Source organism: Phaseolus vulgaris, chromosome 7, assembly GCF_000499845.2.
Source record: "Phaseolus vulgaris cultivar G19833 chromosome 7, P. vulgaris v2.0, whole genome shotgun sequence".
Classification (NCBI taxonomy): Eukaryota; Viridiplantae; Streptophyta; class Magnoliopsida; order Fabales; family Fabaceae; genus Phaseolus; species Phaseolus vulgaris.
Window position 1 is genome coordinate 34,409,966 of NC_023753.2, and position 23,778 is coordinate 34,433,743.

General features: G+C 33.8%; 2 protein-coding genes across 8 annotated transcripts; both read right to left on the minus strand.

Annotated features, from left to right (window-relative positions):
- Positions 1 to 746: 746 nt before the first annotated feature.
- Positions 747 to 9,646, minus strand: LOC137830267 (dolichyl pyrophosphate Glc1Man9GlcNAc2 alpha-1,3-glucosyltransferase). Of its 7 annotated transcripts, none has more exons than XM_068637473.1 (6): positions 9,472 to 9,639; positions 5,731 to 6,636; positions 4,946 to 5,152; positions 3,771 to 4,008; positions 2,070 to 2,142; positions 747 to 1,266 (listed from the first exon to the last, which is right to left on the minus strand). In XM_068637473.1, the coding sequence occupies exons 2-6, from the start codon at positions 6,481 to 6,483 to the stop codon at positions 1,233 to 1,235; spliced, it is 1,305 nt and encodes a 434-aa protein (XP_068493574.1). In that variant the 5' UTR covers positions 6,484 to 6,636; positions 9,472 to 9,639; the 3' UTR covers positions 747 to 1,232. The 7 variants fall into 7 exon arrangements, 5 of the variants coding, with proteins under 5 accessions (XP_068493574.1, XP_068493570.1, XP_068493571.1 ...); XM_068637471.1 differs by having other exon boundaries at positions 1,024 to 1,266; positions 2,070 to 2,172; XM_068637472.1 differs by having other exon boundaries at positions 1,127 to 1,266; positions 2,070 to 2,204; positions 9,472 to 9,646.
- A 3,505-nt stretch (positions 9,647 to 13,151) lies between these two features.
- Positions 13,152 to 15,024, minus strand: LOC137830269 (uncharacterized). Its single transcript, XM_068637474.1, has one exon. It carries the CDS (start codon positions 14,709 to 14,711, stop codon positions 13,263 to 13,265), a length of 1,449 nt encoding a protein of 482 aa, XP_068493575.1. The 5' UTR covers positions 14,712 to 15,024; the 3' UTR covers positions 13,152 to 13,262.
- Between the last annotated feature and the right edge of the window lie 8,754 nt (positions 15,025 to 23,778).

Consider the following 23,778-nt stretch of genomic DNA (forward strand, 5'->3'; position numbering starts at 1 on the left):
TTTGTTTTTATCACAAACTTATCAATCAACTCATGTTTTTCTCCTATAATTTCAACTCTTTCTTTCTCTTTTTAGAAAATTTATCAATCAACACTCATGTTTTTTCTCCTATAATTCCTTCTAACTCATTAGTCAACTTGTTCTTTCTCTCTTCAAAACTCCTAAAAAACAAATTGATCAGAGAATTGTATCTCTCTTCAAAAACTCCTAAAAACAAATTGATCAAAGAATTGTATCTCTCTTAAAAAATTCCTCCAGAAAAGAGTTGATCAAAGAATTATAGGAGATTAATAAAGAACATTATGCGATCTTATTAATATAAAAAATCAAACAGTAAAAATATTTAAATAAAATTAAAAAATATTGAGCATTCAACAAAACAAAAATATTTCAATAGAAATTCAATAAAAAAAAGGCACAAATTTATAATATACTTAAAACTTACTTAAATTTAATAAAAATAAAATTATTATTATTATTATAATTATTATTTTTTTAATGTTTATTTCGAGTTGTTACTTTTTGAATATTCGAAAAGAAGCAATTTCACACTCCTCAGACATGTCTCAATATTTATTCTTCGATCTTTCTCCGATTGTCTTTCTTTTTTAAATAAATACAATATATGAATAAGTTACTCTAAGACTGTAGAATACACATTCTACTAATTGGATCACTCTTCATGTGCCTATTGAGACGGCAGAGGCAAGATCAAATAGTAATTGTTTAACTATAGTGTAAAATACTGATGTCAAACAGTGCTTTTCATTAAAAAATTAAACCAAATGTTGACTCTTAAAATTCAGCGAATAAAATTCATAACAAAATTCAGTATCCACTGCAGACAGTCCTAAATTTAAAGAGATTTAACTATGGATATCAACTGCCAAATCCAAGAGTACATGATCCCAAAAGCACAGTATATGGAAATCAACATGAGTGGTGCAAATGCAAACTTATCACCCAAAATTAGAGGGTGTAAAATTTGGCCCCATATCTCCACAACTACAAGACCTATCAGATATATCCTCTCACTCCACCCAATAACAAAACCTTTCTTCACAGTTTCACCCGAACTACCTTCAGATCCAAATTCATCAGCCTTTTTCTTTGAATTAGTACTTGGCGTCCTCGCTGTTTCAGCCCCGGCATTAAATTGTGCTGAAAAGCCTAACCACATCAAAATGGAGTGTAGAAGCAGCAACAAAACTTTGATCGGATACTCTTGTGCCTCAAATAGTAGCGGAAAAATTGAATAGCAAGATACTGCACGTACAAGTAATGTGTAAAATTTCAAAGAAATTAAACACGAAAAGAACAACACTGATACAAAGAGATGCCACTTGCAAATTTTATTTCGTTGGAAAGCATTCAGTCATTGCAAGCAATGATTTTGGCAAACATATATTGCCACGTTAAAGAAGGAACTAGACAGTATAACTGTTTATATAAATTTGCTTTTATCTTTTATTCTGCTTGGTTCATGTTGTGCAAGATTGGAATGGTTGCATGTTTATACTTCATCTTAGATGTAGTTGGGTCACGAAAATACATATCTCAGCAGTATAAACAAATATTTAGCACAAGTAGAGAAAGAAACAGATAGAAAACGATTCTGAACTAATCTATATATTTGCAAACAAAGAACCCTGGGTTCTTATATAAGCAGATGAGAATGAGGGTTAACACAGCCTTGTAACACTAGAAACATCAAAACTATCATTACTAAACCAACCAAACTGACAGCAGTAACTAGCTAACCAATCGAGGCTGCTCAAATAATAGAAGGACAAGAATTACCAAATAAGAATATACAGAAACAAGGCCATGAGTTACCATATTTCATAGGATGTACAAAGATTTTTGTGACAGTTTGAAATTGAACATAACAAAGAATAGTTGCTATAGGCAACTTCATGGTGCATTACTAGCCCGACATGTCCACAAATGTGCATGTCTAGAAGTAGAGTAGAACTTAAGCAGACAAAAGTTCAAGTGGAGTCTCACTATCCAATGGTTCACAGAAAGTCAGGGTTCTGGTTCTGATCCAGTGTAAGAACTGAACCTACCCTAGTGGCTTGGCCTTTACGCACCCACTGTTGAATAAAGCTTGGGTGGGTCTCTGTAACAGTAGTAAGCTATCTGTCCAAGAGATGCAATGATAGTATGCACCTGATTGGGTAAGTAAGCTGCTTCCATAAGCACTTGAAAGAAGAGAAAATAAGAAAAAATAAAATAAAGTAAACTTTCTCCATAAGCTAAAATTAACTTATACATGAATTAAAAATTTGATTTTGAAGAAATTAATGAGACAGGTTTTACAAATTAGCTTTTTGAAGAAGTTATTTATTTCTCCCTATTTTCTTTTCTTAGAAGTATTATTGATAAGTTATCCAAATAGACCCTATAGTCTTCCGAGCTAAATAGAGAAACACTCTTTTGACTATTTCAATTTGAGATCTAGGATCAGTTGGAAGAGAATTAAACTGATTTAAAATGAAATTTTCCTATTATTTTCAACCTTCAAGTTTATACTGAAAGTTAAGTTAAGAAATTCCTGAAATCCTCCAAAGGTTTATATTCAACACTACCACCACTTTGTTAGGATAAGGATTGAGATTAGAAGGAAGGAAATAGAAGGGAATTTTAAGAGGAAATTTGCGTTATTTGGATTGATGAAATTAATGAAGGAATGACATAAGATTTAGGTTCAGTTGTTTGGCTAAATGGAAAAATTAAAACAAGAAATAAGTGGTAATAGTAAAAGACTTTTTATTTTATCATTTACTTTAACATGTCCTGTAACAATTTACGAATCTTATGACACAATCTCTGTTCACAGGCAAGAACCTCTTGACGAAGCATGCAGCCCCAGTGTGTTCCAGCAAGACCACCAGGCCAGTGGTCATTGCCAACTGTTGTGCAGTCTCTCCTATTTGGGTTTTTGTTTCTCCCTCGGCTGGTGCTTCAGCTTTGCACAATTTCATCCCATTATCAATTCACACCAACATGGAGAGGAAAGATGCTGCAGTGGGGGCCCAAAACATTTTGCATTCACCCCTCATGTTTCCCCATCCAAACACATCAAAGTTTGCATATCTCTCCGAACTCACTCCCATTCTCTCCCAATCAAACAATCCTATCCAGACCCTATACAGGTTTACAACCTGCAACAAATAACTGTTTCATACAAACATAGCTGTCTTCAGCAGGCAGATACCCGAGTTTTGGATGGTAATTTGTAGAGGTTTAGTGGTGATAGAGGTAGTAATAGAATCAATTCTCTAGCAACGAGTTAATATGACTATGTGATCTTATTCATTTGAATTTTAAAGGTTCTCAGTTTCATTTTTCTGATTTTAAAAATGTTTTTCTTTTTCTTTCTCCTTTGATTAATTGGAAGGGGGAACAAGATATTTGAATCTAGAATCTGACAAATCTATACATGCCTAGGGCACAGATAACAATAGATGGAGCATTATTCACAGAAACCTATGCCAATAGAATAGCAAACAGCAAGATTATTAGCAATTGGCCAACTAGTACGAAAAAAAATTAGTAAATATTGTCTTCAAGGGGGTACATGCATCACTTATGCTTTCCACTAGTTATATAAAACTTACATGTAATTCACACCACGCACACATTTTTCATAAAAAAAATTTCATTGTACTTATATTTCATTTCCAGTTTCTCCTATCATTTAAAAAAAGAAGAAAAATAAAAGCATTAGATGCAGGTGAACAAACAAATGAACATTAAAAGTATACCTATTGACAGCAAAAAGTAATGCCTTGCATCCTCCGGAGCCTGAGCTGCAACAACAGCGAGTGGTATTACAAAATGGAGAGATGCCTTCTCATGCACATGCCATCCAAAAAGAAAACCACAGGTATAAGCATAGGCTATCCATCTTATAATCATCTGTGGTTTTGGATTCTTCCAAGCCTTGAAAAGGCAAGGAGATAAGGCAAGAAGAACCATTATAAAGGTCACAGAAGGTGTGATCTGCATATTAATAAATAGAAATAATGAATGCTTTGATGGAATTTTTTTAATAAAGATGAAGCAAAGCAGTATAACTAAAAGTTGTTATATCATAGTCATAAATTTCAAATGACCAATAGCACCTGCAAAATTGTTACCAGGCTCAGATGCAGATTCAATTGAACAATAGCACCTGTGAAATTGAATTAACTAGACTAGAAGGTGTGAAATGTAAAGCTAATATTATCATTATATCATCAGTTATAAATTTTCACAAATATCACTTCCTGATGCCAAACAGGTGCTGATATTAGCTTATCAACTTGCGGTAACCAATTTTTTCCACTTGAACAATGTATTTAGATTCTATATTTTCATTCCTAAATAATGGATAAGGATCAACCAGTGAATCTATTATATATTTTCAACAAGATTCTTAGAAAGTGGATTTAGGTCTAACATAACCCTGAACATCTCGAGCATGGGAATAAAAATTTGTGAATCATTTGATAATGGGTGACACGATAAGCCCAACACACTTCATTAGGATAGGCTTTGATGACACCATCTTAGAAAGTGGATTTAGACCTAATCAATCAACCCTACAAAACTGGTTTACAAGATAAGGTTTGCAGTCACTCATATTATAATTTGTTATATCTCTAATAGATGTGAGATGTCCAACAAAGGTTCAAAAGTGAATTCTAATCTTTCAATGGCTAGGTCACAGTGCAAGATTACAGGTTTGAAGAAATGATAAGACATCATCCTCCCTCTCTTTGTACTAATGAAATGAACACAGCAAATAAGGCATTTCAATCATCTGTTTTGGTATAACCATATAAGCATGTGATTAGCTTAACCAGGGTCATAAAATCCCTATATGTTCTTTGTTGTTTGTCTTTTGGTTTAATAGCAAACAAGCTTATTGAGAGAATTAAAAACTCACAAGTCTTACCTTAGGTAGTACAGAAAATGGAGAGGAATCCCCAACTAGACCAGCAGTGAATGAAGCTGCTGGCATCTGGATATTAAACCCAAGTTTTCTTAATATGAAAGCAAGCCCTTTATCTGCCATAATATAGAATACCCAAAAATTTGGGGCCCAGTATGCATGGCAAAGCCCCCTGCCAAATGGAAACAATCGTCGAATGACTTGTTGTATCTACAATTTATAATTTGAAAAATCAATAAGAATACCAAAATGCAAAGGGTGCAAATGAAATATCTTCACTTTTAGACAGGAAAATGAAGTAATACAAGAATTTAACAAAAGGCAACTAAACTTGTTGCCACTCACTTGGGCATGCAAAGATGGACATTCGTAATTGGTTACATTATTCTATTCACGTAGTAATCTCATAATAGGTAGCATGAGTATATTATAAAAATGAAAAAAAAAGTTGTCTATACAACCTGATCAAAAGTCAGTAAACCTGAGTTAGAAGCTATGCAGCACACCACAACCTAAACATAAAAATCTCTCCTTCAAATATAATTTTCATTGCTATACCAAGCATCCAATTTTTGCTCCACTTATTAAGTTTAAAACAAAAAATAACAATTTATCATTCCACATTTCTGAAAATCAACAAACATAAAATTCCTAAACTTATTGAACAAATAGTAATCAATTTGAAATTAGTTAAACACAATGATTTATCAGAAGCAAGGGGAAAACAGCATGACATATGGTCCACATAATGACCATATATGAGTTCAATATATAAAAGTTATATTTACCTGGCCAAGGTGGAAAAATGGTCCAAAAGCAGATGCAAACACTGCTGTAACCACGCCTCCCATAATCAAAAGTCGACTGAAGCCTCTTATCATTCCACCCCAAACATAGTGTCTCAACAAATAAATAAAATAGACTGGTGCTGCCACTGCAAATAAATGTTTAAAGCACAGGAGAACAGCAAAAATACACCCACCTAACAAATCCCTTCCTTCCTCCAAATATGAAAGTGAGATCAACAAAATCCCAATGAGAAATCCATTGTACTGAAAATGCACATGGTCCACTATAAAAAGCATTGGTGACCAAATAATCAATGACCAGATCAACTTCTGCTTTTTTGAATCCAGATTTCGAGTAAGTCTGTAAACCCCATAAAGAAGAGACAAATCAGAAAGTATTACAGTAACTCTTTGGAAATAAACCACCTTGTTTGAGCTATAATTCAGGCCCTCTTGAAGGTGCACAATTTGGGGATCGATGAGGTGAGCAAAAATAGATAGAAAACGTTCATAATAGGCAAAGAATGGTGGGTAATCAAGAGTCCACGGACTTGTCTCATCAAAGTACCACTGGGAAAGAGGGAGGGAGTGGGTCAAAGCCAGCCAGTTGCGATGCACCTCAAAATCTGTACTACGGTAGGCTGGGAAAAGAAGAACTTTAATGCAGGTAGCTACAAGAAAGAACCACCAGAGAGTTGTTTTGGGGCTGTGAGAATGATGAACTTCTTTGAAGCTTATTTTCTCTTTTCCCATGCCAGAAATTGGGAGTGCTAAATGGTAAGAGGAATATAGACGTTGTATTTAATGCAGAAACCGAACAAGCCTTTTTTGACTACTCAAATAGAACTTGCTCAGTTTTTAACCCAACATGGAGACTGTTAATGGAAATTGTGCCCTTTAGAATTCCTGCACGAAAGTAAGCATAGTCACTGAGAAAGCTTATGGGAGTACCCCTGACACCAATATGATTGAAAGATGAACAAAGAGTATTTGCATAAAACTATTAGGAATCTTCAGTCAACTTTGTCATGGACATATCTATTAGTAACAGGTACAGACTGATTATTAGATTTTGAAGCATTTATAGAAGGTAAAACAATTGAAGCAGGCATGGAAACAAATATACAATCCATGACAAGTGTTTATTCTTTCACAAAATAAGAACTATTATTAGAGAGAATAAAAACAAAGAATTGGTAGGAAGCATAAGAAATCCTCCATACCAGAAAAACTAATTTAGAAACTGAAAGAACAACAAAACTCAAGACTCTAGAGTAACAAGGCTGTTACTTATAGTCATCTGCATATTGGAGATGAAGATGCCTCTATTAAAATCCATGAGCATACCACCAATAGGCACAAATAAAATAATCCTGTCAAAAGAATAGATGAAATGGGCAAATAGGTTTCCTAGGAAACCTCAAACCATATTCACCATAGAAGTGTAAAACTTTCAGTCGATGATTTTAGCTTCCTTATCCTTAACAAAATCATAAATTAAAGTTCATAGGAACAGTTAGAAAGTGGTACAACCCGCCCAAAGTTCCACAAAGACAAATAAACAAACTATTACATACATAAGTAACTGAATGAAAATGTAAAAGTAAATGGGTCATTATTTCTAAACTAGGTCTATGCATAAGACTACCCGTGGAAGATGTAGCATCAAACATTCGGACTCCAACTCTTTCAAAAGATTTTTAAGCTTCCTACCTATTGCTACTCAATAGAACAAACAACCAAGAAGTAGTGTCTCCATCCTTAAATCATATGAACTTTGGATAATTGTCTTCGACTAAATCCCTACATTTATTGTAACTCCAATTTTTCAATTCTTACTGATAGTAACTTTCTCTGGGACTCAAAAAAAAATCCCAACCCCCAATCTAGTACTTTCTGAATATTCTTATATTACAAAAAAAAGAAGCTTAATTCACATATTCTAATAACACACCTTTCTAGGATTTTTATAGAGGTGTCTTCATCTCCAATATGCAAGGTTGGGCTTTTGAAGAAAAATGTGGAAGGAACTGTCCACTAATGTTAGCAAACAGAATCGAAGTGGGTTCACTAATGTATCAAGTTATTAACTTCTCCCTTTGACTTATACTTAGTAACAATCAAATTCAACTGCCAGAAAAAAAGAATCAAATAGTGTATGACAGAAAACTCTAAACTAACTTAAATATATGTCCTCTGTATACATGAAAAGCAACGCCCTCAGAAACCAGTATGCTTTGTGTATACAGTGCCACGTATGTCTGCTTTTGCTTTCTGGTAAATGGGAAATGAATAGTTAAGTAGCCCCAACGCTTTGCTAAATTCCATTTATTTTATTAAGGCTTCCTGAGTGGACAGCTTCAATAATATAAATTCATTTAAAAAAAGAAAAAATCTGTGAAAAATAAATTCTTAGGACAAGTCTGCTATCTGATATATCAAATCAATAAAAATACAAGGAAGGCATGGACCTTCAGTAGAAAAACAACGGTTCAAAATCCCAACCACACCCGAAGTCCTTGGCTTTCATCTCATCACTGTGGCCTCTTGGTAGTTGCAGAGTGTGTTACTGATTGCTAGGCCTCTTGACCATCTAGAAACCTTTATCTTTATTACCTACATTACATGTGGCATCATAGCCCTTTTGATATCCATCCTTTGTTTGATAAATTTTCAGTTCTTCATAGAAGTCAGTAACATTGACCAACCACATTACATTCCACAAACCATTTTACATAAATATCAAAGCTAGAAAAATAATTCACTCTCACCCATACACTCAATTGATAACTCTAAGCTAGCAGTAGAACCTCAAATTCTGGCTATTAATGTTTCATTCACTATTACCTATTGCCAATTTTCCAAGTGACAACAAATACTAATTTTACTCAATATGTTACTGGATTATCCCACCCAAAACTAATTGACCAACTTAGAATTACTAACTTATGTGCCTTCTATTAATATCCTATCTCCACTAATGTAATTACATAACAAACTAACTACCTATAACAACTTCTCGAACCATTTTAACTAACAAGGTCTATATGAAGCTGACTCACTGGGTCATTTTCAACAAACAGTGGGAAATGGATTCCACATTTGACTTCTATTTATGAATAAACTTATCCAATGCTGGTGCCATATACATGTATAGTTTCTTTGAAGTCAAATTCAATATTGACTTGAATGTCGCCCTCGTTGTTCCCTTCTCAAAATGCATGAATTGCCATCACTTTTTTCCAATTTATGTGTGCATATATACACATACAACAAATCCCTTTTTGCCATATAGCTTCCTAGCCAGTGTTAGTTGGTCTGTAGTTACTTTTCAATCAATGAAGAAACAACAAATGACGCTCCCAACATCATCAAGAACTTTTTCATCTGATTTTGAAATTGCTTACAGTTTTACTGTTCATAATGAGAAAGAGGAGGTTTTAATAACTCAAAGGAAAGAGATATCAGCTCCAAACGAAAGTGACAAGGAGTCCCATTGATGTACTGGATGATGGGTACCAATTGAGAAAATATGGGAAAAAATAGTGAGAAACAAAACTATAATTGCAAATCCAACATAGTTTGGTGAAAATCCAACACACAGCCTCTAGATTATAGAGATGAAATGAAAATCAATGATATTAAAAATAAAATCAACGAAAACAAAAAGGAAACACACACTGAATCAACAAACCCTAGAATAGAAATAGAAACATCAAACCCTAGATTAGGGAGACAAACCCAAATGAACCACCGAGAGAGAAAATGAGCTTGATCCGAGAGAGAGAGCTTCTGAATTTTAGCGAGAGTGAGAACGAGTGCGATTTGAAGTGGTGAGGGAGCGAGAGTGTCCGTGAGAGAGGAACCGTACGCGCGTTTAAGAGTGTTTCAAATTCTTAATTTTTAATTGAATTTCAGATTTCACTAATTCAGTTCATTAAAATGTCTCAGAAAAATATGAAAATGTGAATTATTTTCTAAATTCTTATTTGTTAAATTACTTTCTAATTTTTCAATTTTATAATGTATCATTTTAATTTGTTTACAAGAATAATTATCCTTTTAAATTAAACTGTCATTAAAATGTTGAAAGAGCAACTCCTTGTTGGACTTTGGAGTCTTAGCAGCACATAGCTTTTAAGTTTTACAGAAATGTTATATTAAATAAGCTTATTCATATGGAGAAACAATACAAAATAGTCAATTATATCAATGCCTTTGTTTATTAGACGTGTGGTTTTTGGTGTTTCTTTCCTCTCACTTTCAAGTGCCTAGGGTTGACAAGTGTTATTATGCATTTAATTGTGTTAGGCTATTTAAGAGTTAGATTATAGAGTTGTACACAAAATAGTAAATGAGATTGAGAGACACTTGAGATTGTGATGATATTACATGAAAAAAAAACAGTCAAAATAAGGAATGGTGGAATTATGTGTTAAGAATTTAAAAATAAAACTTTTTTTAAAGCTTCATTTAATGAGCACGAACAAACAAAGTTTATACTTTTTTGACAAATTATCTATCAAGTATTTTTTACATTGTTACATTTGATGATGTAAAATCATACACAAGTTCAAATTTGACATATGAACTGACTAAAGACACTTTCTAAACAATTTTGTTTTCGTAAAACTCACATTCTTTAATTAGTTGCAAATAAATAACATATAATATAAAAAATAAGGAAAAAAGAGATTTAACAAAGTATTTTTATACTGGTTTATTTGATAATACAAACTACATTATGTTCTTGATAAACACAGGTATATTTTGGATCTCGGGTACTCTTGGCTAAAATAATTTGAGTATTCTTTGGACACCCAATCATTATTGATTAACAACCCTGAGTATTGTTACTAACACAACCGTTCTTGACTATGACTGAGTATTAGTTAAAATACAAACATTATTGACTAAAACTCAAATATTGTTTGAAATCCATTCATTTATTGCAACCCATTGAGTATTATTTGGAATACAATCACTCTTGAGTAACACGAATATTATTTGGACAACAACCACTCCTAATTAAGATTGAAAGGTTTACAAAGAAAATGATCTAAAAAATCACAAGGTTGTTCCCTAGACCAATACAAGAGTCATACAATCTTCTACTTTGCAAAAGAGCACAAATAATTTACTTCCTCACAATAAGGCTAAGGTTTGCTTAATAAATGCAAGAGCTTGTTTTTGTTCTTGTTGCAAGACTTTCTTTAATTTTCCTTCTTCACAAAGATCTTCTTTATATATATTTAAGATAAAAAGAAATTGTTGCAATTCATTATGACGGTCTTCTTTTGCTATTGCTTCTTCTTGCGGTCTTACCACACTTGAAGCTTTAAGACGCATTAAATATTATTTACTTTAGCATTAAATGTGTGTCTTCTCTGGAAACGACAAAACTTCACGAGTTTAGGCAGGTTGCTTCCTTTCTCCATTTGAGCAGAGTGAGAAAAGTGCAGGGCGTTGATTGTCTCTACAACAATGACATCCCGTCTTTCTTAACAAAATTATTTGCATGAAGCAGCTTTTAGGATTTTTTTTAAGAGATCTTAATGTTGATAAAATGTTGCACAATCATCTTAAAAACATGAAGAAGCGAGTATTTTTTACAAGCATAAAATAAATATTGATAAGTCTTTGATGTTTATCAAGAAATACTCAAAGTTTGGTTTGTCAAACGAATATAAATGTAAAATTTTTTAACAACTCCTTTTATTTTTTTTCTCACAATTAATTACCATTATCTAACATGTTGTTGTACTTTATTTGTAATATTCATTTTTAAAATTATTATTATTTATCAATAAAAAATTATTAAAGTAATTTTAATAATATCAATTTATATACTAAATCTAACCACACAAACCAAATTAATATTTATTTATTTTAAATATTTTATTCTATTATTTATATTAATTTTGATTTACTATATTATTCAAAAACCCTACAAAATCATATTAAGAAATTATTAATAATTATCATTTATAACACTTTTAATAATACTAAAAACATTACATTAAATATTAATAAAAAAATAATCATAAAAGTTGATATTTTATTTTATTTATTAATTTATATTTTTAATTATTTATAAATTACTTATTTTTATTTTATATATTTTTTAATATTATTCATAAATCTAAAATATTTTAAATATTTTGAATATTTTAAAACTTTATACATGTTGTTAAAATTATAAAAATATATTAAATATAATGCGTAATACTAATATAATATATTAAGTAAATAAATATAGTTTCTTTTTATAATTTTTATTTATGTGTCATTCTATTAAATTAAATAAATATATTAGAAAACCTCTCGGAAATCAACGGGTTTTCTTTCTGACAAATGGTGTAATTTGATTTTATATTTCCTAAAATTGAGAAAAAAAAATTATAAAATTAGGCAAGCAATACTTATTATATATGTACAATTTTAATTTTGATATTAAAGTGAAAACGTATTTAACACGTATGACTTCAATTATATAAAATTGTATGACTTTGGTTTGATATAAAAGTTGAAATTGTAAGTATGACGTGGTTAATACAAATTTTTTTTCTAAACAATGAAGTGGTGTATTTGGTAAATAAACTTACGACCATGGGATTTGAGAAACGGTGGTGATGGTCGATTTGGGTTGTTTCCACGAGGAACAAGAAAAATAGGTTTAGGTTGCCTTGCGTGTGCATCTCTACCCTTGTTTCAGCTTGGCTTATTAATGGCAAGTTTTCGTAACTTTCTCAACCACTTTCTTGTTTTCTGGTTTGGGCCAAAGGTTTCATGTTATATCAATACCTTGGTTAGGAAAATGATTATTCAATACCTTTTATCCACAAACCCATCATTCACCTCAATTACTTTTGTGCAAAGCATAGAGATTGACACCAATACTTTAAGGTTTAAGGATTTTGCAAGGCTAAGTACGCACATGCTTCCTTAAACTACTTCGCATGCGTTGCTTTTGTCCTCAACCCCAATAATTGATCTTCAAATACACAGAGCAATGAGAGGATCCACTGTTCTCAATTGGAAATTACTCTACCATGTACGACCCGACAACAAGCATATGCACACATTACATGTTAGATGAATAGTTTAAATCTTTATGGAACTTTTTTTCTTACTGATCTTATTTATTTCAAATAGAAAATGATACTTTTTTATAAAAATGTACTAAAGCAATGAAAGAGAATATAACATTACTTTGTTACATTACCGATCAGCTAAAGATCAAAAGCCTAACAGAAACACAATTACAAATTACGAGGATGTTTGCAACATGAATCACAAAATCATGTTTCGTGGTTGAAGTTGATTCCTTCATCTTGAAATTGGTAGTTGTAGTTTTGATACAGAAAAAAAATAACTTGTCATCAATCCTTACAACTTATAAAAGAAAATAAAGGAAAAGAAAAACCGAACACACTTACTTTATTTGAAGAGGAAAATGATGAAGTAAGGTCATTTATAAAGCATTTTGGAACTTTAAACACACAAAGCAGATACAATTTCTCACGACACAATCACTGTACATATGACTTCTGAGGCCCTTTACGCGATCTGGTATCCCACCATTGATGAACATAAACACCATTGCTTCTAAGACCCTTGTAAATATCCATGCACTGTTCCCTGCTGCTCATAATTTCATCTTTACCATCTTCACTTTCTGAGCATCCAAGAAACAACTCATCAACAAAGCATAAAGTTCCACTCTCAAATATGTCCGCAAGGAACTTCATTTCAACATCCCCGACATTCATCTTCAGAACCACAAAATCAGCATTCTGAACTGTTTCTTTAAACCACATAAGGAAATCAAACTCTTCCTCTCCCAAAAGCGGATCCATATCAACATTGTCTGCAACCCTCCCAGCCAACCCCGGATGATACACAAAGGTGACACGAGGCCGTTTCACATAGGACAACACAGAAACATTGTAATGAACAAAATACACACTGAAAGCCTTAAGATGAATGGGATAAGAAGGTGGGAACCAATCACTGACATCCACATCTGCATTAACCAAGTCCCTCACCCCAATATCAATGTACACCATCCTCTTCCTACCAGAAACGTCCACCAAGTTTGGCAAATAGGAGACACTTCTCTCATACTTGACATCTTGTCTCGCTCTTTCCTCCACAAGAGGCTCCATCAACTCCACCAAAGGCTTGGTGAATGCAACGCTAGCACAATCTTCTGGAAGTACTCGATTATAAAAAAGGGAGGTGGAGTTTGTGTTCGTGTTCGAGTTTTCAGATGTTTTCTTGAAAATCACAAGGCTGAGTTCATTGACATAACCCACATGGACCACAGTGGAACATGTGATCAGTGAAAACACCGAGGATGAAGAAGAGGAATCAATAAGCAAGACCCCGATTCCACCAGGCTTAAGAATGCGCTCAACCTCAAGAACCAGCAATGCAGGGACAGAAACCTTGTCCACATCCTTGGAGAAGACGAAGTCAAAGGACGAGTCTTTGTACTCAAAGTGGGACACAAAATTCTTATTGTTGGGGGAGAAAAAAGCGTGGTTGTTGAGAGCGGCGACAGTGGAGAATCCGAACCGTTGCATTGTAGAGACGACAATGTTAGAGCCTTGTCCAATGCAGAGGGTTTTAGCGCCATAGTTCAAGAGTCGTTTAGCCTTTAGAATGGCAATGACAGTGGATGTTAAAGCGGTGTGGTTCTGGCATTTGATGGAGTCAAAGGAACCCCAGAAGGTGTTGAGGATGCGGCTCTGGAACAAGTAGGAACCAGCGTTCAAACTGGTGTTTTGGTTAACCGAATCCGAGTCATGGACGCAGTCAACGTAGGTCTTGGGAGTCAAAGATCCCAACTCGAGGGTGGGCAGGAAGCGAACGAGGGAAACAAGGGAAACAGCAGAAGCGAGAAACAGCGCGCGGAAGAAGACGTGGCGGGCTAAGGAGCCGGTGAGAGCGTGGAATTTTGAGGACTTTGAATCCATGGAATGTTGTTACAGATGAGAGTGAGAAGAGAGAGAGTTTGTGAAAGTGACAGTGACAACTATGGAAAACATGAAGACCCTCTTGTCTGGTTTTTGGCATGAGATAATTTCAGGACCCAGTTAAGTGTTAAGGAAGTTTTTGGTTGTTCTGAAGAAGATGTTGAAGGAAGGGTCAAAGGGACATATAGAATAGAATAACGTAGGACACAACACAGTGGCACTCACTTTGCGATGTGGGACCCTTGTATCTAGAGTTACGTGTCACCATATGGAACTAACTGCCTTATTCTCATGCCGAACATCATAAATAAAAATATCAATATAAAATGTAATCATGCAGCTTAGTGTGTATTTGATACTATTTAATTGAGATTCCTTTTTTGTCCTTTAACTTGTGCTTTAAGACCACTGATAGCTTTTCTTTTAATGAAGGATTAACAGCTTGAAGATTCTAAGAGAGATTCAATGAAGGATTTGCTAATCTACTTAAAAAGAAATTAAAACATAAAGTATTGCAAATTTTATCGAAAACTTTATTATTGGATTAGAGAAGGATAAAAGAGGGTGCAATGTGGTTTTCAAACATATTTTTTCCAAACTCACAGATCTGACAGTGAACATTGAACTAATTTAATACATGGTTAAATATATATTTTTTTAAAAATTTTACATGAAATTTGTTTTCGTGTATTTAGTTTAAATTTTATAAAAAATTTACAATATGTATTGTTTATAAAAAATTATTTATAGAGATATACAAAATCTCAAATCTCTGAACCCATTTTCAACATGTTACATTGATAATGAGTCAAATAAAGGTTGAAAAATGGATCATCTACACACATGCTTCTCACCACCTCTTTGAATAAACCATGGAACACATGCTCTAGAAAGATTAGGAAATTTAACACTGAATTATAAGCATTCTAATGTGTTGAGATTAAGGGTAAATATATGAAATTGTAACCATTCCAATGGCCAGGACAAAATCCCAGAGTTAACCCAAATAATAATATAAATCTTCATGTTGATATATTATATTCCTTTGATCAAGTTGGGCCCTTCGTCAAGTACAAATATTATGACACTTTTTAATTGTTTTCTATGTTTAAGAAAAATATGAGTATGAATGTTTAAGTCAAATCTCAATAACTTAAACCAAATCTTAGGTTCCTTGTATTATTGTCTAATGTTTGTATATTTATTGATAAAATGAATTTAGCAAGCAAACCCTGTTTTTTTTTTTCTGTTTGTTTTATTTTTTGATTGTAACAAATGAACCCATTCTTCAATATGTATATAAGAATGATTTAGATACTTGTAAAGATGTTTCACTTATAGATGACTAAATTTTTAACACTTTATAACTTCGGATTTAATGATAATTTATTACTTTGATTTCGACTTTTTATTTTGTTGTAAATATATGGATGGGTAACTATTCGACCATTTGAAAGATTATATATATGAGAGAGAGATCAATTTATACTAATGTAAGTTTATTAAAAGTGGTAGTGTCAATAATTTTATATAAAGAATGAATTTTATCGATTTAATAATTAAATTCTAATTTTATATTACTATAATTATTTATATCAACTTAAAATTGAACAACAATAACAAAGTGATCAAATTATTTATATTTTAGTGTATTTTATAAAAAATATACCCTGTTAATTGATCTATATAAATTAAAGATAAAATAATTTTAGATTAGTATAAAATTTTGTATGTATAATTTTTGTGAAAATAAATTTAAATCTAATGATTAATTAAAAAAAATACTCAATTAAAAGATATTAAATTTAGTAAAAAGTATATATAAGATTTATTAACTTATGTCTATATTTTTTTTTTGGAAAGGGTAAGTAACAATATATAATGTATTTAAAACAATAAAAAAATTAAATATATCTTAATTACTTATTCCTTTTAAAAAAATTAATAGAAGTTAGCAACCAATGCATTTATTAACCGTATAATTAAGTTTTAAATGTTTTGTAAATTTGATTATTTGATTATTTTCAATTGTCTTTCTTTTACAAATTTTTTTTTATTAAGTGTTCAACTTTTTATTTATTTTTTGTCTAAGTATCTTATAATTTGATTTCTGTCGTCATCATTGTTACTTGCATTTTTTTTTGTCTCCAACTCAAAAATCAACTTGTTCATTTTTCTCTAATATCGTCCAACTTACCAGTCAACTGACTCCTCCTCTTTTTAAAACAAGCTAACCGAAGAGTTAGAGAAAATTGGAGAAGAAAAAATTGATCAATAAGTTAGAGACTAGAAGATAGAAATAACAACTACATCATTCCATTCACAACAAAATTAAATAATGGAATACTTAAAAAAAATTAATACTCGATAAAATATTTATTTTAATAAGATTTTATTAATTTATACTCATTTATATTAGTACAAATAACACATATTACACCGATTCTACCACCGATGTAAATCTCAACGATGTAATATGTCAATCACATATTACATTGGTTGTAAAAACCGATGTAAAATATCAAAATTTGAGTAAAATAATTAAAAAATATAGCATCTAAAAGGGGTATATTACACCAGTTGTAAGGTCCAACCGGTGTAATATGTGCAATGGTCTTCTATTCTGTCTTTCATGGCCCTGATCTTCTATTCCTTTAGGTTTGTGAAAGCTAACTAATGGTGGAGTCAAGATCTGCATAAGCAACACCTCCTCTGCCACCACCACCACCACCACCACCAATCTCACTCTCCCAGCGACATAATGAGGTTGGCGTTCAGGATCGAGGAGGAACCCTTGTGGACTATGTACTGCAACAAGAAGAAGAATGGGTACAACGTGCGGAGGGAGGTTTGTACGTGATGGAGCTTTTGAAGGAGGTGTCGATGGGCATCAACATTCTTCCATTGACATTTAAGGTGGAGGAGGATGGTGGTGGTGGCGAGGGAGGAGTGGTGGCAACAAAGGTGAGCAACAGTGTAAAATGGTGGTTGTTGATTTTGGCTTAATCTCAAGTCCCACATCGGTGGGTTCATTGTTTGGGAAGGAGGTTTGAGAGTTATAAATTAAACTCTCCTCCTTCTGTTATATATCCCAATTTGTAATATCTTCTCCCATAATAATAAAAGCGGGCTATTTCAGCTGTGCTCGGAGATTAGGCTAAATTGGCCGAACTTCGTTAACAATTTTCTGGTGTGTTTTTCCTCTTTATCTCTTTTATTATTCCGCTCTGTTTATTCAATATTATTTGTCGGGTAGCTCTGTTAGGGTTTTGTTTTAGTGGGAAAATTACCCGTTTTTCCCAACAAGTGGTATCAAGAGCTGAAGGTTCGCCCTTGGGTTGTTTGAAATTGTTTGTAATATTGAATACAATATTTTTGAGTTTGTGATGGCAAGAGGTCGTCAGCAAAGTCAGACAAAGGAGAGAAGAGGGAGGTCTAAGTCTAAAGGTCGAGCCGTTGCCAAAGATGAGTGTGCTTTCTGTCATGAGAAAGGACACTGGAAGAAAGACTGTCCAAAACTGCAGAAGAAAGGAAAGGCTCCACAAGATGCAAATGTTGTAGAATGCAAAAGTGATGTGGAATCAGATATCTCTTTAATTGTCTCGCTTTCAGCATCATCGTATCCAGATGAGTGGATATTGGATTCAGGTTGTACCTATCATATGTGTCTCATTCGGGATTGATTCTTTGAATTTCAAGAACTTGATGGCGGGGTTGTTTACATGGGTAATGATAATCCATGTAAGACAACTGGATAGGTTCAATCAAGCTGCGGAATCATGATGGATCCACCAGAATTTTGCGGGATGTACGGTATGTGCCAAAGTTGAAGAAGAATCTCATCTCTTTGGGGGCTTTAGAATCTAAAGGCCTAGTTGTGACGATGCGAGATGGAATTCTTAAAGCAACTTCAGGAGCACTGGTGATGTTGAAAGGCGTGAGGAAGAACAATTTGTATTACTACCAAGGTAATACAGTGGTGGGGAAGTAGCGGAAGCAACTTCTAGTTCTAAGAAGAATGCTGAGGCAACGAAGTTGTGGCATATGAGGTTGGGACATGCTGGAGAGAAATCCTTGCAAATTCTTACCAAGCAGGGATTGTTGAAAGGTACGAAGGCTTGCAAATTTGAATTTGTGAGCATTGTGTTCTGGGAAAACAACGAAGAGTGAAGTTTGACACTACAATTCACAATACCAAGGGTATTCTGGATTATGTGCATTCAGATGTGTGGGGACCTGCCAAGACTCCGTCAATCGGAGGTAGGCATTATTTTGTCACTTTTGTGGATGATTTTTCCAGGAGAGTTTGGGTGTTTACTATGAAGAACAAAAATGATGTGCTTGAAATTTTCCTTAAGTGGAAAGCTCAAGTTGAAAACCAGATAGGAAGGAAGATTAAGGTTCTCCGAACAGACAATGGAGGAGAATACAAGAGTGATCCGTTCCTGAAGGTATGTCAAGATTGTGGCATAGTTTGACACTTCACTGTTAGAAAAACACCACAACAGAATGAGGTGTCGGAGCGTATGAACAAGACACTTGTGGAGAAAGTTCGTTGTATGTTGTCTAATGCTGAGTTAGGCAGAGAGTTTTGGGTTGATGCTGTGACATACGCTCAACATCTCGTCAATCGTTTGCCATCATCTGCTATAGATGACAAAACCTCGTTAGAGGTATGGTCTGGAAAACCTGCAACTGATTATGATTCTTTGCATGTTTTTGGTTCTATTGCATATTATCATGTCATTGAATCAAAGTTGGATCCATGGGAAAAGAAGGCTCTTTTCATGGGCTTTAGTCCTGGAGTGAAGGGATACCGTTTGTGGTGTCTAGAAGCAAAGAAGACGATTATCAGCAGGGATGTTACCTTTGATGAATCTTCCATGTTAAAGAAGGTAAATCCAGAAGGAGCTGATAGTACTCCACAACAGGTGGAGTGTGTCCGGAAGCAGGTGGAGTTTGAGCCGACAGTGGTGATCCTAACACGAAATACCACAAGTGACTCTCCTATGGCAGAAGAAGAGTCAGATGAGGAAGAGGTTCCTACCCAAGAATCTCAACAACAATCAGCGCCAATTGCAGTTAGAAGACAGAGACGAGATATTCAGAAGCCTGCTCGTTTCATGGATATGGTTGCCTATGCACTTCCAGTTGTTGATGACATTCCATCCACTTACCCAGAAGCCATTCTGAGTTCAGAGAGTGGTAATTGGGCAGGTGCGATGGAAGAGGAGATGCAGTCTTTGAAGAAGAACAAGACGTGGAAGCTGACACAATTACCAAAAGGTAAGAAGGCAATTGGGTGCAAATTGGTATTTGCAAAGAAAGAAGGATTTCTTAATAAAGAAGATGTTCGCTACAAGGCAAGGTTGGTTGCTAAAGGCTTTGCTCAGAGGGAGGGAATTGATTATAATGAGGTATTTTCTCCAGTTGCTAAACATTCCTCCATTCGAATTTTGTTGGCCTTGGTAGCACAGTTGAATTTGGAGCTTGCTCAACTGGATGTAAAGACCGCGTTCCTACACGGTGATTTGAAGGAGGAAATTTATATGACTCAACCAGAAGGATACAAGGTTGATGGTAAAGAAGATTGAGTTTGTAAACTTAGCAAATCGTTGTACGGACTGAAACAATCTCCGAGATAGTGGTAAAAAACGATTTGATAAGTTCATGAAGGATCAGAAGTACAAGAGAAGCAAATATGATCACTGTGTGTATTTGCGCAGACTTGAAGATGGTTCCTACATTTACTTACTCTTATATGTTGATGATATGCTGATTGCAGCAAAGAGCCAAGTTGAGATTGTCAGGTTAAAGGCTCAGTTGAGTAAAGAGTTCGAGATGAAGGATTTGGGGGAAGGCAAGAAGATTCTTGGCATGGGGATAAATAGGGACAGAGAAAGGGGAAAACTTTGGCTGTCATAGAAGCAGTATTTGCATAAGGTACTACAACGTTTTGGTATACACGAAGATACAAAATCTGTAAGTACCCCACTTGCTCCTCATTTGAAATTGAGTAGTCGTTTATCTCTGACGACTGATGAAGAACGAGAATACATGGCGAAAGTCCCATATGCAAATGCAGTTGGAAGCTTGATGTATGCAATGGTGTGTACAAGACCAGATATTTCACAGGTTGTGAGTGTTGTTAGCAGGTACATGCATGATCCGGGCAAGGTTCATTAGCAAGTTGTGAGATGGATTCTACGATACCTCCAAAATACCTTAGATGTTGGATTGGCATTTGAGCAAGATGAATCACTTGGTCAATGCATAGTTGGATATTGTGATTCTGATTATGCAGGTGATTTGGATAAGCGACGGTCTACAACTGGCTATTTGTTCACTTTAGCAAAAGCGCCAGTTAGTTGGAAGTCTACCTTGCAGTCTACGGTGGCTTTGTCTACGACAGAGGCAGAGTATATGGCGATTACAGAGGCTGCGAAGGAAGCAATTTGGCTTCATGGGTTGCTTAAAGACTTGGGAGTTGGTCAGAAACAACTTGAGTTATATTCTGACAGTCAGAGTGTTATTCATTTAGTAAAGAATCAAGTCTTTCATGTACGGACGAAGTACATTGATGTTCGCTATCACTTTGTGCGTGAGATTCTCGAAGAAGAGGAGATTGTTCTCCAAAAGATTCACACTACGGAGAATCCTGCAGATATGCTCACCAAGGTGGTTACAAGGACCAAGTTTGAACACTGTTTAGACTTGGTTAATATCTTGCACATTTGAAGTTGGCGCCCGGAGGCGCAAATTTGAAACACTGCAAAGTTTGTTTTTGTTATGTTTTGAGAAGATTTGTTTTAGGTGGGGCTTGAAATTAAGCCAATGTGGAGATTTGTTGATTTTGGCTTAATCCCAAGTCCCACATCGGTGGGTTCATTGTTTGGGAAGGAGGTTTGAGGGTTATAAATTAAACTCTCCTCCTTCACTGTTATATATCCCAATTTGTAATATCTTCTCTCATAATAATAAAAGCGGGCTATTTCAGCTGTGCTCGGAGATTAGGCTAAATTGGCCGAACTCCGTTAACAATTTTCTGGTGTGTTTTTCCTCTTTATCTCTTTTATTATTCCGCTCTGTTTATTCAATATTATTTGTCGGGTAGCTCTGTTAGGGTTCTGTTTTAGTGGAAAAATTACCCGTTTTTCCCAACAGTGTAAAATGGTGGCAACAACGACAGTGGAGGCAACAAGGCAAAAAGATATTTGTTTAAGTGTGATGTGAGTTGATTTTAAGATTTCACATTTTATGAGTTGCACTTTGATTATGGTTTTTTAATTTCTAAGCAGAATATGGTGAGAAACCCAAAGAATATTCCCACTGAACATGAACTTAACCAAGTGGTTAAGTAAGTGTGAAGGTTCACTTTTAGAAGGCAAAGAAAAAACACAATTATATGGTGATGATGATGAAGATGTGCATAATTAAAACATATAATGGAAAGCAACAAGATGGAAAAACAAAAAAGGAAAAGAAGAACACAAGAATATAAAAGGAATGGAAATGGTGGAAGGAAGGAAGAGAGGAATAGATAGAGAAAGCTTATGGATGATGATGATGGTCACGTCACTTGGAGTGGTGGGAGACTCCAAGATCAGTGGTGAAGAGCCGTCACGTGAAGTGCACAAACACCCAAGATAAGACCCACAAAAAGAAAGCACTCAAGACTCACTCAACACTCTCACAAAGTTTCTTTTCTATTCAAAATTCAATGTGTAAAATACATAAGACAATACACTCTATTTATAGGAGAGAGTGTATTGGAGAACAAGATAGAGAGGTATGGGTGTCATTTGTGAGAAGTCTTTTAGAAGGTAGGTCAAAGAAACCCTAAACCTAGAAGCACTTGTCATGAAAGGTAGGCTTGGTACAAGTCCAAATTACTAAGCACACCCTATTCAAATTACTAAGCACACCCTACTCAAATTACTAAGCACATCCTACTGTAGTTTATTCTTCTATTTGGACCCCCAAAGTGAACCCAAATTATTTACATAACTCCTTTATTGTGCAAAAACAAGAAGAAAAAACTTATGATATTCTGGTTTATATCCGGTTCTTCTTCTCCTGATGCTCTCTCGAGGTTTGGTGGGGCTTGACTTTGTATATTGAAATGACTGATCTTTTTGTGAAGTGTTTGATATGTCCTTAGTCATTCTGGTTGTTGTGGTTTGTATCAAAGTGCGAAGTGAGTAGTAAGAGCACGAGTGAAGAAAATAGGGTAAATAAACATATTACATCGGTTATGAGTAACAGTTGGTGTAATTATTTTGTTAAAACTTTTTTTTTTATTTTGAAAAATCGGTGTAATATGTCTAGTGCCAAACTTAACTAATTTTAATTTTTTTACTCTCAAATACATATTACACGGGTTGGTCATCCAACCTATGTAATATGTCTAGCGCTATAATTAATAAATTTTATTTTTTTACTCTCAAAGACATATTACACCAATTGGTTTGATCAACTAATGTAATATGTCTAGCGTCAAAATTAAATTTTTTTGATTTTTTGTACTCTCAAATACATATTACACCGGTTGAATGGACCAACCAGTGTAATATGTCTAGTACCAAAATTAATATTTTTTTTTTACTCTCAAAAGCATATTACAGCGACTGGTCCATCTAACCGATGTAATATGTCTAGTCAAAATTAAGTTTTTTTAAAACTTTGTTTTAACTTTGAAAAGAATATATTACATTAATTTTTCTTACAATCAATGTAATATATGTCAAAGGTTTTATTTTAAAATGACACCGTGTTTTATTTACACTGATTTAATTAACTAACTTAATATATCATTATAGAATACGTTAATTCTCAATTAACCGACTTAATATATCATTATAAAATACATTATTTACCTAGTGTTATCAAATTTTAAATACCTTTACTAACTTATAGCCACTTGTTACTCACAGTAAGCAAGTTAGTATGTTATTTCTTAAGTATACTTTTAAAAAAAATGTAATTATAAACGTAAGTATATTTTAAAAAATTTGTTATATTTCTTTCAAAGTAAAGCAAGTCCAAGTTAACAAATTCATATATACGA

Coding starts and splice junctions, on each gene's coding strand:
- LOC137830267 (XM_068637469.1), bottom strand. CDS start 6,483: ATGGGAAAAGAGAAAATAAGCTTCAAAGAAGTTCATCATTCTCACAGC. Junction 4,009..4,945: donor CATTTTCTGTACTACCTAAG/GTAAGACTTGTG, acceptor ATTAATATGCAG/ATCACACCTTCTGTGACCTT. Junction 1,267..3,770: donor TTACTTTTTGCTGTCAATAG/GTATACTTTTAA, acceptor TTGTACGTGCAG/TATCTTGCTATTCAATTTTT.
- LOC137830269 (XM_068637474.1), bottom strand. CDS start 14,711: ATGGATTCAAAGTCCTCAAAATTCCACGCTCTCACCGGCTCCTTAGCC.